Below are 17,800 nucleotides of genomic sequence, written 5' to 3' on the forward strand. Positions count from 1 at the left end.
TGTAAATGACTGGTAGTATTAGTGAAAATACTGAAAATTGTGCACGGCACACAAAAACACTTCAGGAACAAGGTTTCAAAACCTAAACGAGAGTAGGCTACTCACTCGGTGTTCACAGGAAAGTTATTTATTTGTGTATGTATTTATTTATTTTCATTGTTACATGGTTTTATCTTTTCTGTTGTGTTTTGTTTCATTAGGTTCTTTTTGTCTCTTTCTCTAAAATTGTATTGTAACATTATTAGTCTATTATTATTGACTATTATTGTCTATTATGTAGACTATTATTGTTGTTGGTATAATATATGAATAAAAATGAATTTAAAAAATTACAATTTGACTCTTTTACAACAACAAACACAAATCAACACAAACCTGCTGATGCGAACAGCTTAATGCTACCTTTAACATTGAAAATGCCATAGACATGCTAATGTGTTAGCATCGGTGCCGTTTTTAAGTTATGAAATACATCTATCAACTGTTTCAGAAGACTATAACAGGTCGGTTTAACATAAACATATTAAATATTACTCACAGACATATGCTCTTCAGGGTTTTAGCGGGAAAAAATTAGGATAAAGCAAAATAAAATCCACAAATCGTAGATCGAATCACTGCTTCGATTGGTTCAAGGTTCAAAGCAAAGCCGCGCTGCAGAAAAGTTGATTACAGACCCGCTGCAGGTCTGTAATCATTGTAGAGAAATGATCATTTTCCTGACAAACACCCCCCAAGTGCGCAACTGCAAAAAAGCCTACCAGACATGCATCATGACAAATCGGCCTGACTTCATTGCAGTCACTAGTAATCAGTGGTGTCTCTGGGTGAAAACACGGCTTTTTTCGTGTGTGTGTGTGTGTGTGTGTGTGTTTTGTAACGAGTGGCATGGCGCATAGAAAATGTATCGGAGTATAAGTATGCAATTAAGGTCGGAAATGTAGTGAAGTAAAAGTGAAAGTAAGCTGAATTTAAAAAACTCAAGTAAAGTACAAAGTCTCCAAAAATGTACTTAAGTACAGTAGTGAAGTATTTTTACTTCGTTACTATACAACACTGAAATTAAGCCAAACAGCGCTTCTCTTCCTCTCCAACATTTCGATACGCCGGTGTCTCTCTCCGTAGTGTCACGTGTTGACTCAAGGACAGCGCTGAGTGGGCGGGCCAGGCTGAGCCTACCTGCATGGCTGTTGGCTGGTGCTGCTGAGCCACGTGACGGCGCAACAACAAAAGACCAGAGGGGGGATGGTGCGCTGCTCCGTGTTGTGTGACACAGCGCAGCGCTGCTCTTACAGACAGAGAGTAGACTTTGATGAATCTGCGTGCACAGCAGTCAGTGCGTGCGGGAGAGAAAAAAGTTTGAGTATCGATCTTTTTACACGAGGATCATTCAATATCAATACCAGCGTTGGTATCAATGTTATCGATATTAGGATCCATCTGCCCACCTCTACTCAACAGCGAGTCAACAGAAGGGCGGCCATTTGTTCTTTGTACTTTAAAGTTACAATTGTAATAAATAATAATAATAACACCACAAATACTTGTTGCCAATTCCTAAATAACGAAATGGCTGTAAAAGCCTGATTTGATACAGCCTGTTTGTCTTCTGAGAAAACTCATAAAAACAATTTTACAGCTGAAAAGTGGTCATACAAATTCATTATAGTCATTTTGTTTGAGGTACAGACTGCTGCTTTCCTCAGTCTAGCGAAAAATCGCCTCGTTGAATGGAACATTCCATCTTTCACCTAATGAAATATTTGTACCATTGAACTCTTAAACATAACATTCATTATTTGTATACTGTTATATTATTCAATTTTTTTCTATTCTTCCAAAATTTACAGTTAAAATACTTAAATTTGTTTCTGTTTGTTCTCAGAACATCAGTTAACCACACTCACCTTCAACCGCTTATCCAAGATGCACACCATCTCACAACTCCATTTCACCTAACCTGCGTCATTGGATGTGGGAGGAAGTCGGAGCACCCAAAGGGAACCCACGCAAATACAGGGAGAACATGCAAACTCCACACAGAAAGGCCATAGGTGGTAATCGATTCCATGACCTTGTCTCTGTGAGGCAACAGTGCTAACCACTAATCCACTGTGCTGCCCCATCAATTAACCATAGATAGAAAAAAGCTACATTACTGAGAAAATTTAAACATTACCACCATTTTTTGTTATTATTGACAGTAAGATGAGTAAGCAGGAGTGGTGGAAAAGTGGTTAGTGTGCTTGATTTCAGTGCATTAGAGTCCCAGTTCAAAGCCCAAACCTGCCACATTTCTCCAGGTAACGTGGAGTTGCATGAGGAAGGGCACCTGGCAGAAAACCTGTCAATTCAGCATGCAGCCCCACCTTGGATCTGCTATGGCGACGTTGAGCAAAAACAAGGGAGCATCTGAAGGGACTTACTTACATTTACACTAAGATGATAACAATGACAAAGTTAGCAATTTTAAAGGCAGAACTTGAGCTAATATAATTATTATTTCTTTGAACAGTAGATGGCAGTACTGCATTATGTCCGGCAACAAGTGCGTGTGAAGTCATATAGTTTTGTAAAACAGCTTTATTTAATATACAGTTGGACATTGGACAGTGGCAGTTTTTATAATTTTGCCTTTGCACACCACATCACATTAACCTTTTTGGAATTATTGCCAGTGTTATACATACTCCCTACAATTGGAGAGACCATAAATAATTTAACAGACCAAATATAAGGATTATTGTGAAACAAATCTTCATTCTTTCAGGCAACTTTCTTTGGAGGAGTCAGATTATGGGTACATAAACATGTTTAAGTCACTATGTCTTGGACATAGTGAGGAACGGACCACCTAATACCAGCAGCGGCGGGGGCGTCTGCGTCCGGCTGATCGTGTGCATGTTTGGGGGACACATGAGTGTGCTGTGTGGTGGTGACTAAACTGTGGTCCCGATATGAACTTTTCCAGCTGAGATGCACCTTTAACAGTGAGGAGAGACTTTACGGACTAAAGGTTCCTTGTAGAGGTGGGCGATACCAGGAATTTTGGTATTGATCCAGTACCAAGTAAATACAGGCCCAGTATCGCCAATACTGATACCGATACTTTTTCATATTTAAGCTTCATAGATCCAAAGGATCCACAAGACCTAGGATAGAATTTCGCCAAACATTGTATGTGACAACAAAATACTGTTATCACAATCAACATTTTTGTTAAAAAAAAAAAAAATCAATCAACACAACTTAAAACAAAATCTCCTAAGGTAGAGGGCTGACTCAAGGAGAGCGCTGAGTGGGCGGGCCAGGCTGAGCCTACCTGCATGGCTGTTGGCTGGTGCTGCTGAGCCATGTGATGGCGCAAAAACAAAAGACCAGAGGGGGATGGTGCGCTGGTCCATGTTGTGGGACAGCGCAGCGCTGCTCTTACAGACAGAGAGTAGACTTTGATGAATCTGCATGCGCAGCAGTCAGTGCGTGCGGGAGAGAAAAAAGCTTGAGTACCGATCTTTTTACACAAGGATCGTTCAATATCAATACCAGCGTTGGTATCGATATTATCGACATTAGGATAGATCCATCCAACTCTAGTTCCTTGGCCTTTTGGTGACAGACCACCAATACTCATGTTGTGTTGAAACACAATAACTGAAGACAGAGTGTGGATGTACACTACACAAACTTTAATCAATGACTGAAACCATGAATAGACGTAACAACAACCAAAGTTACCAGAGTCAAAACTATCATACAAAACACAAACCAAACAACAGATCAGCAAACTGTCTTTGAAATTACAGACTTTTTTTTATTGTTTTCAATGACAAAGTCAGGTTTGATTAAAATTGAGTGAAAATGATTTGAATAGCATTAACTCTGAGCTGCATAGCATGTTCAAGGTATGCTCACATTACATTACACACTTGTGTTTTTTGTGAGCATTACTTCAATGGCCATGGTATTAATGATCAGATCTGAATCAGATGTAGGACTGCATACATGACGGAGGCCAGCAGGAGTCGCTGTGCATATGGTAGTCAGTTGGCCTCACTCCTCTGGCAGCCAAAGAATACTCTGGCGACTCAGGCGGACTCCCAGGTTTTGGCCGACTGGTAAGAGCGTCCACCTCCCAAGCCAGAGATTGTGAGTTTGCATCCCAAGGAGAGCGAGCGGGAGGAACTAATCATAGCGGCTGGCACAGTATGTAAGTAATTTGAGACTGATAAAACAAGAACAAGATATTCACACTACATGAAAAGTTCAGATTGGTGCAACATGCCGGAAGAAAATTAGATTCAGGCCACATCAGCTGGTAATGTGAATCTAGGCTGGTCAGCAAGATTAGTGACACAAAACCTCAAAACAAACAAGCTTAAAATTCACATTACTGATAAATCTGACCTGAAGCTCCACGTAATTTGAATCTGATGTCACTGCTTTGAGAAGTAACCACTGTGGCATTGTCACATCACTCACAAAACATCAGACATGAATGTTCTGTTTTAACAACACTGCTAAAAAAAAAAAAAAAGGATTCAGTTCAAATAGGAGCACATGTGCATGTGACCCAGGTGGTAATGTGAATGCAGTCTAAATGTAGAGCTGTACTTTGTTTGTTTATGATTCTGATTTTACTCAGATTGAGCCAGACTCAGTTAAATCATGAGAAACAATATTAGAGGTTTTGTGGCTTGGGTTTGTTTGATTTAATGATCTAAATCAAACTTTTCAAGAACAAAGTCCAAAACATTCAAAATAGTCAGGCAGCAACTGGCAATGTTTACTGTTTATTATTTTACAGGCACATGATTTGGATGCACATATTAAACATTATATTTCTCTCTCTTTCTCTAGGTGCAGTGTTTTGACACACAGTCACATGCGGTGACAGACAGCACAGTGTGGACGCTGTGGGTACCATTGGCACACAGTATGGGAACACTCAGCGGCTCCGTCTCCACAGCAGCACAACACACACACTCCTGCTCCACTGCAGCCCTCTCCAGCGAATACATGGACTTACTGCGACACTTTCCCTAACACACAGAAAAGGGTGAGGTGGTGAGAGACACAATAGACTTTCATTGGACACGCAAAACTATGAGGATTGTAATTCTTAAATATGTGGCGGTTCTAGGATGTTTGGATGATTACCTCACAGTATTGTAGTTCTATCTGGCGATCAGATTGGCAATCATCCACTCTGATGTAGTTTAGTGTTCCCACCATTTTTCGACACTCTGGCTCTGTACCTTTAAACAATCACCCACACGCTGTAGTCAGAATTGGGTTTTACACTTATATGAAGTCATTCATATGATTATTTCCACCAAGAAAGTCATGTTTTCGTCGACGTCTGTCGGTATACACCATCTGGATTACAGAAAAAAACAAAATAACAAAAAACATAAAAACCCAAGGCAGGTATCATGAAATGTGGTAGAAATGTTGGGTTTGACTCGTAATTATCGATGTCAGACTGAAGATCCCGACATGTTTGTCGTATTTGTATTGGGTGGATCGTGTCTGTCATCGAGCAGAATTTCCCAACTGTTGAGAGGAAATAAATGTGCTCCAAACATTGCTGTGTTCTTGGCTGTACTGCAAACCAAGAGAAAAGCTTAGACCTTAGGTTTTGTTAGGTACCAGTTAGCAGTGGTGGGCATAGCTAACCAAAAAGTTAGCTTCAGTAACTGGTAATCAGCTAACTGAAAAGTTATCTTTTTTAACGCTAAACCGATAAACTGTCTAAAAACTTATTGGACTGATAACTGATAACTTTTAATTTTGCATCCCATACACTCGCAGCTACTAACAAGCCGATTTTGAGTTTAAACACCACTAAAGCTTCTAATAGAATCAAAGGCGCTCACAAACCCAAACAGCCAATGCTTATGTCTTTGTGCACTCTGCCCAGCTGCTGTACAGAAGCATCATTTACCTTGATAGAACACAGTGGTCCAGCGATGAGGCAGAGGTCTTGAAATGGAAAGCAGGTTTAAATTATGGTTTTGCTTTATAAATCAAATTATTCCGGATAGAAAAACTACATTAATTTAAACTCTTAAAATGTACAAAATGATATATAACACATATCTGTTAATTTTAAAATAATGCATTAATTCTGAAAAAGTGAACATTAACACACAAATGCCCAAAGGGATTATGGGTAAACTAAGCCTCCACTCATAGTGATTGGTTGATTCATTCATTCTATGTAAAAACCAACACAGGTGAATCAATGTAATGTGTTGGTGTTTGCAAATAAATGTGATTTTGTAAAATATGTCATTTTTTTTCATTTTTATATAAAAAAAAGAAAGAAATTTTGAAGATCCCGCTAGACAGCGCCCAAAAGCATGTGTGATGACATCACAACTCTAGCCGGTTAGGGAGACAAGGTTTCTTTCAATAACAAGAACTGTCAAAAAATTTTCTCATGTGTGGTTGGAGTTGTGTGGCAATAGGAATTATCTTTTGAATGCTTGAATAACGATGTAAGTCGCACAAAGAAATCAAATAATAGTGAAAACATGTTCATTGCACCCAGAATGTTGGTATTTTGGTCGATGAACTTTGCGGTGAGGTGTCATAATAACGCATCAATCAGTCGCTCTGAGGCGTCATAACATCTGATTGGTTAGCGGCTCCGCGCGTTGTCAAAACGGATCAATCAGTTGCTCCGTGATGCGTCGTAACATCCGATCGGTTAGCAGCTCTGCGCAGTGTCAAAATGTATCAAATGGTCTCTCCGTGAGGTGTCATAACATCCGATCGGTTAGCGGCTCTGTGTGGTGTCAAAACAGATCAATCGGTCACTCTGTGAGGCACCATAACATCCGATCGGGTAGCGGCTCCGCGTGGTGTCAAAACAGATCAATCAGTCGCACCGTGAGGCACCATAACATCAAGCCTGGTTCCCATGGCAAGCTAATTAGGCTGATATCGGACCCGATCTTCCCCTTCCGATAATCTTAAGTACGCCCCAACAATCGTGATGATATTCCTGCCATGTGTGGTGTGTTAAGAACACTCTGATCTGCTCAGAAGGACACTAGGAGCTAAATGTGACATGCAGCCAATCAGAAAGCGAGATGTCTTACCTGGGAATGTTCCTGTGTGTTGTTTTTACCGTGTGGCTGACACCACACACTGCACGACTAAACCTGTCAGATCTATGATTTTTTTTATCTCCACGTGTGTGGTCTCTTAGGTTTTGGAAACCTACAGATAATTTTAAAATCCTGCAGTCAACAACACTGTGATATAACCGGTTGGCAGTAGATGGCAGTGTTCTATGCATTTTGACGCCGGTTATATCACAGGGGCTGAATCACAATTTAACAGACTTTTCGGCTTTGCAAATGCTTTTTTTTTTTCACAAATGAAAAAAAATGACATATTTTACAAAAGCACATTTATTTGTAAACACCAACACACGTTACATTGATTCACTTGTGTTAGTTTTTACATAGAATGAATTAGTCAACCAATCAGTATGAGCGGAGGCTAAGTTTACCCATAATCCCTTTTGGCACCTGTGTGTTAATGTTCAAATCTTCAGAATGAGTGCATTATTTTAAAATTAACAGATATGTATTATATATCCACTTTGTACATTTTAAGAGTTTACATTAATGTTATTCTATCCAGAATAATTTTATTTATAAAGCAAAACCATAAGTGAAACCTGCTTCCTATTTCAAGACCTCTACCTCATCGCTGGACCACTTTATGGTGTCAAGGAATCATTTTTTTTTTTTTTTTTTTGTGGCAAGCTGGCAGCCAGGCTTTTTTTCTACTGGGGGTAGAGTGCTCAGCTCCTTTTAGCTACCTCACTGCTGCAAAATACATAGCACACAGGTGCAAAAGGGATTATAAATGTTTTTCAAGTTACTAGCTATTTAAAAACAAAAGATGATCAGAAGATAATTGGTCTGATGATGATTTTAAAACTAATCTGAAAAGCTAATCCGCTAACAAAAACATTTGCTTTGATAATTATCGGTTATCGGATTAGCTGAACAGTTCCCACCACTGCCAGTTAGGGGAACTCTAAACTCGGGAACCCAAGGAAGTGCTTGAAAACTGCAGCAAAGTCTGGTTTCCAGAATTGAACTACACTTATGTCAGTAGAACACATTCTGTTACAGGTCGTGTTTTTAGAAACTCTATTGAGAGACATAAGCAGTGATAATCATATATAAACAGTCCAGTCAGTTTTTGTGCTCCCCTCACAAAATGATTCAAATTTTCGTGACGGGGTTTTTTTTTTTAAACTCATTATTACTAACCCTACTCCTTCCCCCAACCCTAACCATAAGCCATCACGGAATGAATTAGAATGAATTCGTGCTGCCGTGACAAAAATGAGGCGCTTTTTGCGACAATATCACAAACCAATTTTTTGTAGGCACGTGGAAGCATGAAACATTATTTTGGTAGAATAAGGACTCTGTAGGACTTTGTAGGCATGAAACATTATTTTGGTAGAATAACCAACATAATGTGCTTTATAGGTAATCTCGGATCTTACCCTTGTGACATAGTATGTTGTGATTTGGTACTATATCAATAAATTGAATTGAACTGAATTGAATTATATTGTGACAGCAAGGGTTAAGTTTTTATTTTGAAGCTGCACATGTTGTTCACACTATTCCAATTCAGAAAACTCTAATGCTAACAAATAATGATTTAGTAAACTTTTAGAAAACTGAGACCATCTTGTTTTACCTGGATAAAATTTCATGTCCAAAACAGATTTGATTACACAGAATATGTCCCAAAGCACGATGAAGGAAACCTTTGCAAACATTCTTTAAATTAAATTTTTAACCTCCATCCGAAGCATTTGTTGTTCAAATAGAAATTAATTTCTTGTGTAAATACAGTACTTGTGGAGAATGTTGGGATTCTCCTCCGTGATTTTCAGAATAAGCCATGAACTTTCAAATAATGCTCCAGAAATTCAGAATGCAGATATCGAGCCACATGTACTTACACATCTCACAACAGGTTGTTCCAATCCGGCTTACTTTGCCCTAAAGTCAGTAAAAGCAGGAGAAGGAATTTTAAGACAAGTACATACAGTGTTCAGAATAATAGTAGTGCTATGTGACTAAAAAGATTAATCCAGGTTTTGAGTATATTTGTTATTGTTCCATGGGAAACAAGGTACCAGTAGATTCAGTAGATTATCACAAATCCAACAAGACCAAGCATTCATGATATGTACACTCTTAAGGCTATGAAATTGAGCTATTAGTAAAAAAAAAAAAAAGTAGAAAAGGGGGTGTTCACAATAATAGTAGTGTGGCATTCAGTCAGTCAATTTTGTGGAACAAACAGGTGTGAATCAGGTGTCCCCTATTTAAGGATGAAGCCAGCACCTGTTGAACATGCTTTTCTCTTTGAAAGCCTGAGGAAAATGGGCCGTTCAAGACATTGTTCAGAAGAACAGCGTAGTTTGATTAAAAGTTGATTGGAGAGGGGAAAACTTATACGCAGGTGCAAAAAAATTATAGGCTCATCTACAATGATCTCCAATGCTTTAAAATGGACCAAAAAAAACCAGAGACACATGGAAGAAAGGGGAAAACAACCATCAAAATGGATAGAAGAATAACCAGAATGGCAAAGGCTCACCCACTGATCAGCTCCAGGATGATCAAAGACAGTCTGGAGTTACTTGTAAGTGCTGTGACAGTTAGAACACACCAACTGGCCTAAAGAGAAATGGAGGAATATTTTGTGGACTGATGAGAGTAAAATTGTTCTTTTTGGGTCCAATGGCCACAGACAGTTTGTGAGACAACCCCCAAACTCTGAATTCAAGCCACAGTTCACAGTGAAGACAGTGAAGCATGGTTGTGCAAGCATCATGATATGGGCATGTTTCTCCTACTATGGTGTTGGGCCTATATATCGCATACCAGGTATCACGGATCAGTTTGAATATGTCAAAATACTTGAAGAGGTCATGTTGCCTTATGCTGAAGAGGACATGCCCTTGAAATGAGTGTTTCAACAAGACCATGACCCCAAGCACACTAGTAAATGAGCAAAATCTTGGTTCCAAACCAACAAAATTAATGCCTCGCAGATGTGAAGAAATCATGAAAATCTGTGGTTATACAACTAAATACTAGTTTAGTGATTCACAGGATTGCTAAAAAAGCAGTTTGAACATAATAGTTTTGAGTTTGTAGCGTCAACAGCAGATGCTACTATTATTGTGAACACCCCCTTTTCTACTTTTTTTTACTAAGAGCCCAATTTCATAGCCTTAAGAGTGTGCATATCATGAGTGCTTGGTCTTGTTGGATTTGTGAGAATCTACTGAATCTACTGGTACCTTGTTTCCCATGTAACAATAAGAAATATACTCAAAACCTGGATTAATCTTTTTAGTCACACAGCACTACTATTATTCTGAACACTACTGTAGAAGCATGGGTGGAGAGATTGTTTTCATGCAGTCGTATACCCCATGGTCAAGACAGGCTTGACGGTCAAATGAAGGACAGGTTGTTATTTTGGTTTGCAGGACAAGATCTCCTTTACTGTTTAAGCCACAGCTATACAAGTTACAGCCTTGCTCGCTCGTGGTGTTCACCTGGAGGGACACAGATGCACAGATAAAGACAAGTGACAAATCAATCAATCAATTTTCAATCAATTTTATTTATATAGCGCCAAATCACAACAAACAGTTGCCCCAAGGCGCTTTATATTGTAAGGCAAGGCCATACAATAATTACGTAAAACCCCAACGGTCAAAACGACCCCCTGTGAGCAAGCACTTGGCGACAGTGGAAAGGAAAAACTCCCTTTTAACAGGAAGAAACCTCCAGCAGAACCAGGCTCAGGGAGGGGCAGTCTTCTGCTGGGACTGGTTGGGGCTGAGGGAGAGAACCAGGAAAAAGACATGCTGTGGAGGGGAGCAGAGATCAATCACTAATGATTAAATGCAGAGTGGTGCATACAGAGCAAAAGGAGAAAGAAACACTCAGTGCATCATGGGAACCCCCCAGCAGTCTAAGTCTATAGCAGCATAACTAAGGGATGGTTCAGGGTCACCTGATCCAGCCCTAACTATAAGCTTTAGCAAAAAGGAAAGTTTTAAGCCTAATCTTAAAAGTAGAGAGGGTGTCTGTCTCCCTGATCTGAATTGGGAGCTGGTTCCAGAGGAGAGGAGCCTGAAAGCTGAAGGCTCTGCCTCCCATTCTACTCTTACAAACCCTAGGAACTACAAGTAAGCCTGCAGTCTGAGAGCGAAGCGCTCTATTGGGGTGATATGGTACTATGAGGTCCCTAAGATAAGATGGGACCTGATTATTCAAAACCTTATAAGTAAGAAGAAGAATTTTAAATTCTATTCTAGAATTAACAGGAAGCCAGTGAAGAGAGGCCAATATGGGTGAGATATGCTCTCTCCTTCTAGTCCCCGTTAGTACTCTAGCTGCAGCAGTTTGAATTAACTGAAGGCTTTTCAGGGAACTTTTAGGACAACCTGATAATAATGAATTACAATAGTCCAGCCTAGAGGAAATAAATGCATGAATTAGTTTTTCAGCATCACTCTGAGACAAGACCTTTCTAATTTTAGAGATATTGCGTAAATGCAAAAAAGCAGTCCTACATATTTGTTTAATATGCGCATGACTCCAAGATATCCAAATAATATGCATAAAAATAGAATGAAAGTCATTCACTTTTCAGTTTTCATGAAACAGATCTGAGATGATAAACCACATCCGTTCAAAAATATATCCAATCATTATTGCCACCAACTGAAAATTTAGTCTTAATCCAGGGTAATTGCAGTATCAGATGCTGTGACTCCTCTCTCAGGTTCTGAAGTGGCTCAATCAGGTAGTAATCCATTCATTCCACAAAGATCCCCACATCACACTCAAAGAAAAGATCAGTGAAACTTTGTGAAATGTTTTCTAAATCTTGTGAAATTTATGGAACAGTGAAAAAAATTTTCAAACATGTTTTTTGGCACTTTTAAAAACCGCATGCCGATAGTGTGGATCCACGTACCTGTAGACTTATCATTTGTCCGTCTGGTTTTTGTACGAAACACGCTGTTGGAACACAGTGACCGCAACAGGAGTCTGGTTCCTTTTTCATTGTGTATCCCTGGAAATGTGTGTATTAGTCTCACAACAACCACTTCAGTAAATATACGAAAAAAATAGTTTCTTTGTTGTTGTAAACCACTGTTTATCTCTTTGGAGCAAATCATGATTACTTATGTGACTGATTATGTTGATATTAAACAGGGATAACATAAAAAATCCCAAAGCAGGACAGATGTTTCATAGTTTTGTATTGATGAAATTATAGAAATGATCGGATGACTTTTACCATGGGACAAGTGGGACAGCTGATCCTCCTACAGGACAGTCTGTATTTCTTTACAACTCCTTCTTCCACAATACATTCACAATGTGTGCACACGTCCAATATCAGCCTCTCTCCTGCCTGCACAAACACACATCATAATGGAATGTTCCATACAGTTCAAAGAGGGCACAAAATCCAAATAAAAATTGTTGCACAACTTACTCCTATGACAGTGTTGTTGAGCACACAAGCATCCAAAGGTGCTGCAGGAAGAAGAGCACAAATATATTTCTGCAGTGTGGACTTGATTCAGTAATAAAGGTGTGCATCTATAAAAATGTGCAAAAACACCATTTCACTCTCCAATACACCTGAATGCTGTGTTTGAACAGTGCAGTGAAGATAGCATCTGTCAAATGTCCAAGATAGTGTGTAGTGTCCATTTAGCACAGTTGCCTTCACATATATGCAATTTGGGGTTTGTCAAATGTGCAAAATTGAGGCACACAGAATAATAATAAATAAATCATTGTAAACATCAGGCATGTTCAAGGAGTTAAGAAGAAATGTCTCAGTAAGATATGTCTTCTAGAATATATTCCATTTCTAAGGTCGAACTCTACTAGTGTATACTAAGGTATATCTAAATATCTAAAAAAGGAAGAGTAGAATAGAGTAAAGTAGAGCCACTTAGGTGCTGTTGACTGCATGTTGACTACACGCAGATCCACATATCTGAGTCTGTGTAGGACATCACGGCTATTACAAGAAACAAAAAACACAAAACAGTCAGTCTCCTAATTCAGACATTCAGTTATTGTTCCATCCATGGTATTTAAGCAAACTTATGCTGGGTTTTTTTAATTGGGTACCGCAGTCTGGTTTGAGGGCGGGCGCTAAAGGAGTAAATATGACGCATATGATGTAATTTCTCTACTTCCGTGGGAAAAAAACACGGCATTTTCAATCGTTTTTTTTGGCAAATTACATGCAAACAAAGTATAGCAGCTGGTCTGCTCTGTGTCAACCTGATCCCATCAGATCTCAGAAGCTAAGCAGTGCAGGATATGGCTAGTACTTGGATGGGAGACCTCTTTGGAACACCAGCGACTGTGTGTGTTTCTCCAGGTAAAACTGGAGTTGCGTCAGGAAGGGCATCCGGTGTAAAACCTGTGCCAAATATCGATGCGGATCTGGCTGTATCCGCTGTGGCAACCCCAAACAATATGGGAGCAGCCGAATGGACAACAACAACATGCAAACAAAGTGAAAATGCAAAGAAAAAGTGAAGATGCGGTGGGAAAGCGGACATGTGTTGTGGTTTGTTTGTGATCCGGAGCTCAAACATGTCGAGGCGGTTTTGCAGGGGAGAAAACGGAGCTACTCTGGTTAGCTGTGTAGGCTAACACTTATCGACACAACGTCTCCCATTTGCCTCGTCTTCCCGTCTCTACTGGGGACTGAACCCCCCCCCCCCCCCCCCCACTTTTCGCGACTGCTTTGGTGATTGCAGCCGAAAACAAAACTTTACACCATTTGGCCGTGTTAAATTATGCCGTGTATATACTGCACAACGGAGAGGACGTCCACGTAAGTGGTCAAATCCTGCGACATCACGCAGGGTGCAAACGAGACTGCGGTGCCCTATTGCCAGAATGTGAACAGCTCAGTTATGTGGCAGAGTTTGTGCATAATGAAGCACAAGACACAAACCTAAAAGTGGCTGATTTAATTTCATTTTGTGAATCCCGGCCATTAATACATGTAAATCCTCATTTATAATGATGTGACTTTACCATCCACTAACAATTGTGTACAAGTAGTAACTCACACCTAAATTTTATTCACCCTAGTGTACATAGGTTTGGATTGTCCACACAATTTAATACTCCTTATCTGGGATTTTAGTAAATCAGGCCCTGTATATTTCATTCCAGGGTAACTGGCACTGGACGAAGGATAATATCAGATGGACCTCTGCTGGACTGAAGCTGAAACTGTGGTTTTCTTTATTCTTCCACCTGTGTGATTCTGTGTGTATGCAGGTGTTTACCACAGTAGCAATGTGGGCAGCAGTCCCTCGTCTCACAGTGTAACTCAGATCCAAGAGGACAGGATGGAGTGTCCATAGCAGAGCAGCTGACATTGGTTGAAGAGATGAACACTTCATTGTTCACCCTCACACACTCATGTAACACACATTTGTCATATGGAGACTGCCAGACTTCACCAATCTGTACAAATGCACAGATGAGATTTAAATCAGATAAAAGGGGATATATATATATAGGATACATCTTCTTTTGGCTCCCCCTGTTTGCTTGGGGTCGCCACTGTGGATCTGGTGTGGATTTGCATATTGATTTGTTATACGTTTTATACCAGATGCCCTTCCAGACAGACACTAGCAATGCAACTCATGGCTGATCATCCCCCGCTGGTAGTAACTGAAGAATTCATGTATAACTCACATTCATAATCCGGAAATGGACAGATACACGCACGCACATATGGAGTGCGATGCTACATCCCCTGTCCCTGTGTGGCCAGCAATTATAATATATACGAGGTCTATTAGAAAAGTATCCGACCTTATTATTTTTTTCAAAAACCATATGGATTTGAATCACGTGTGATTACATCAGACATGCTTGAACCCTCGTGGGCATGCAAGAGTTTTTTCACGCCTGTCGGTTACGTCAGTCGCCTGTGGGCAGTCTTTGAGTGAGGAGTCGTCCACCCGCTCGTCGATTTTTTTCATTGTTTAGGAATGGCTCAGAGACTGTTGCTTTGTTTGATAAAAATTTTTTCAAAACTGTAAGGCACAACTGAGTGGACACCATTCAATAAATTCAGCTGGTTTTCGGTAAAAATTTTAACGGCTGATGAGAGATTTTGGTCTGGTAGTGTCGCTTTAAGGACGGTCCACGGCGCCTGATGGCGATCTGCGCTTCGAGGCGGCAGCGTCTCGCCGTTTCAAGTTGAAAACTTCCACATTTCAGGCTCTGTTGATGCAGTAAGTCGTCAGAGAACAGAGAACTTTCAGAAGAAGTCGGCATGAGGAGTTTATTCGGACATTCCATTGTTAACGGTCATTTTGTAATGAAAGAACGTGCGGGCAGAGTCGCATGTCGGGCTGGACCCGACCGCGGGGAGTCGCGGCAGAAAAAACACCTCCGTTGGAAATCTTAACGGGCAAGTTGGAACATGCCCAAGCTGTTAAACAATTTCTCAGTTACTCACTTGTTGAAAGCCATTAAAAGCCGCCTGAATTCTACAAATGGTTTTCAACACGGAGGTGTTTTTCCTGTCGCGGCGCACACAGATTTGCCGAGTCGTCACGGAAACGACTCGGCGAATTTGCGCGTAAGTCTTTCATTAAAAAAATGTCCTTAAACAGTGGAATGTCCGCATAAATTCCTCATGCCGGCCTTTTCTGAATCTTCTCTGTTCTCTCACGATGTCCTGGGTGAATTAAGCCTTAAATTAGGATGTTTTAAGCTCGAAACAGGCCGACGACGGCGCCTGGAAGCGCTGCAGGACGTCCCGCTCCGTGGGAAGTCCTTACACTGACAGAAACACCCCATAATCTCTCATCAGCCGTTAAAGTTTTCACAGAAAACCATCTTAATTTCTCGAATAGTGTCCACTCGGATATTCCTCACAGGTCCAGAAAAAATTTTGATAAAGCAACGCGGGCCGTCTCGAGCAGCGTGTGAAACAAAGGAATTCAGCCGAGAGGGCGGGACCACATCTCACTCAAGGCCTGCCCACAGGGAAATGACGTCACCGACACGCGTGAAAAAACTCACGCATGCGCACGAGGGTTCAAGCATGATTGGTGTAATCGCATGTCATTCAAATCCATATAGTTAAAAAAAAATAAATAAAAGGGTCGGTTTATTATCTAAGAGACCTCGTATTATGCATATTATTAACGTCTGTATTTTCTTTGTGTTTTTGGTGTTGTTGGGTTTTTTTAATATCTGTTGCCTTGTTTCATGTGCTGTTACATGTTCTTTACAAATAAAGGTTATTACTATTCTTCTGCCTGTTGAGATAATGATCCACATGTGGTGGATAAAAATGTATTTTCATGTTCATGGACAGGGATGGTTCACTATTATAAAAATAAAGTTTATGAGCACAATGGAAAGAATACTGTCATGCACTGAAAGGTGGAACATTCCAATCAACTCAGCTTCATCTCATTGAACGGAACGTTCCATCTTTCAATGAATGGCAATAGTCTTTCCATTGCATAAATGGAAAATATTCATTATTTGTTATATATGACACCTAAACAGCTCTATATCATTTGATATTTTACTTAAAATTAATTAGCCAGGTGTTTCTTCTTAGACCAGGAAGCCTAAAACAGTTGGCTTTTTTTTTCGGCTCTGTGAGAGCTGCTGAGGACACAAACAGAGTGTGTGTAAGCGGTGCTTTCCACAATCCCATAAAGTCCCGATAGGAACTTCATTCAATCAAGGAACTTCAAATTCTTCATCTGATAGCTCTTCTACAGCCACTAAAGATAGCCCTGAGAACACTCCATAAGCTTTTATTCGGTTAATGGCGTACTGGATTTAGCTTCTGTGTATCATGGACACATTTTTAAGAAATGGCAGTGGTGCCCCCTGCCATCCGGGTCTGGTCCACCGAGGCCCTCAGCTTTCACTGCCACCCATGGGACAGCGCACCTGACACCAGCTGTTCCCCTTGCGGGTGGTGAGCCCACAGGGTGGAGATGGAAGGTCCACGTTGCCTTTTCAGGCTGTGCCCGTCTGTGCTCTGTGGCAGGCGCAGCCACCAGGCACTCGTTGTCGGGCCCTACATCCAGGCCTGGCTCCAGATGGGGGCTCTGGGCTTCCTCTGGGCCGGGTCACATTTCCTCTGCCTCTTTCTGTCATGGTGTCTTGTGAACCATTCTTAGTCTGGCCTCTCGCCTGAAACCAATTTTCCATGGCAGACCCTACTCCAGACAGCACAGCTCTCAGGTTCATAGTGGCACACAAACCTCTCCACCATGATAAGGTAGTGGTTCCTGGAGAGGACCATCATGGACAATCCTGTTTGTGATATTCATGGATGGGATATTGAGGCATAGTCAGGGGGAGGAGGGTTTCCAGTTTGGTGGGCTGGTGGGCTCAGGGTCTCATCACTGCTTTTTGCAGATGATGTGGTCCTGTTGGCTTCATCAGCCTGTGACTCCTAGCACTCACTGGATCAGTTCACAGTCTAGTGTGAAGCGGCTGGGATGAGGATCAGGACCTCTAAATCTGAGGCCATGGTTCTCAGCAGGAAACCGATGGATTGCCTGCTCCAGGTAGAGAATGAGGTCTTGCTCCAAGTGAAGGAGTTCAAGTACCTCTGGGTCTTGTTCATGAGTGAGGGGACAATGGAGCGTGAGATTGGCCGGAGAATTGGCGCAGCAGGG

General features: G+C 40.8%; 1 protein-coding gene across 1 annotated transcript in view; it reads right to left on the reverse strand.

Moving 5' to 3' along the window:
* Positions 1 to 3,665: 3,665 nt before the first annotated feature.
* The window catches only part of vwf (von Willebrand factor), a 69,865-nt gene continuing 55,730 nt past the window's right edge, over positions 3,666 to 17,800 (reverse strand). The window contains exons 46-53 of the mRNA XM_034176570.1: positions 14,414 to 14,594; positions 12,583 to 12,623; positions 12,382 to 12,498; positions 12,055 to 12,153; positions 10,493 to 10,621; positions 9,008 to 9,047; positions 5,158 to 5,255; positions 3,666 to 5,039 (exon numbers count right to left, since the gene is read on the reverse strand). Of these exons, the coding sequence (XP_034032461.1) occupies positions 4,854 to 5,039; positions 5,158 to 5,255; positions 9,008 to 9,047; positions 10,493 to 10,621; positions 12,055 to 12,153; positions 12,382 to 12,498; positions 12,583 to 12,623; positions 14,414 to 14,594 (891 nt within the window). The 3' untranslated portion in view covers positions 3,666 to 4,853. The remainder of the gene's footprint in view (positions 5,040 to 5,157; positions 5,256 to 9,007; positions 9,048 to 10,492; positions 10,622 to 12,054; positions 12,154 to 12,381; positions 12,499 to 12,582; positions 12,624 to 14,413; positions 14,595 to 17,800) is intronic.

Source organism: Thalassophryne amazonica, chromosome 8, assembly GCF_902500255.1.
Source record: "Thalassophryne amazonica chromosome 8, fThaAma1.1, whole genome shotgun sequence".
Lineage (NCBI taxonomy): Eukaryota > Metazoa > Chordata > Actinopteri > Batrachoidiformes > Batrachoididae > Thalassophryne > Thalassophryne amazonica.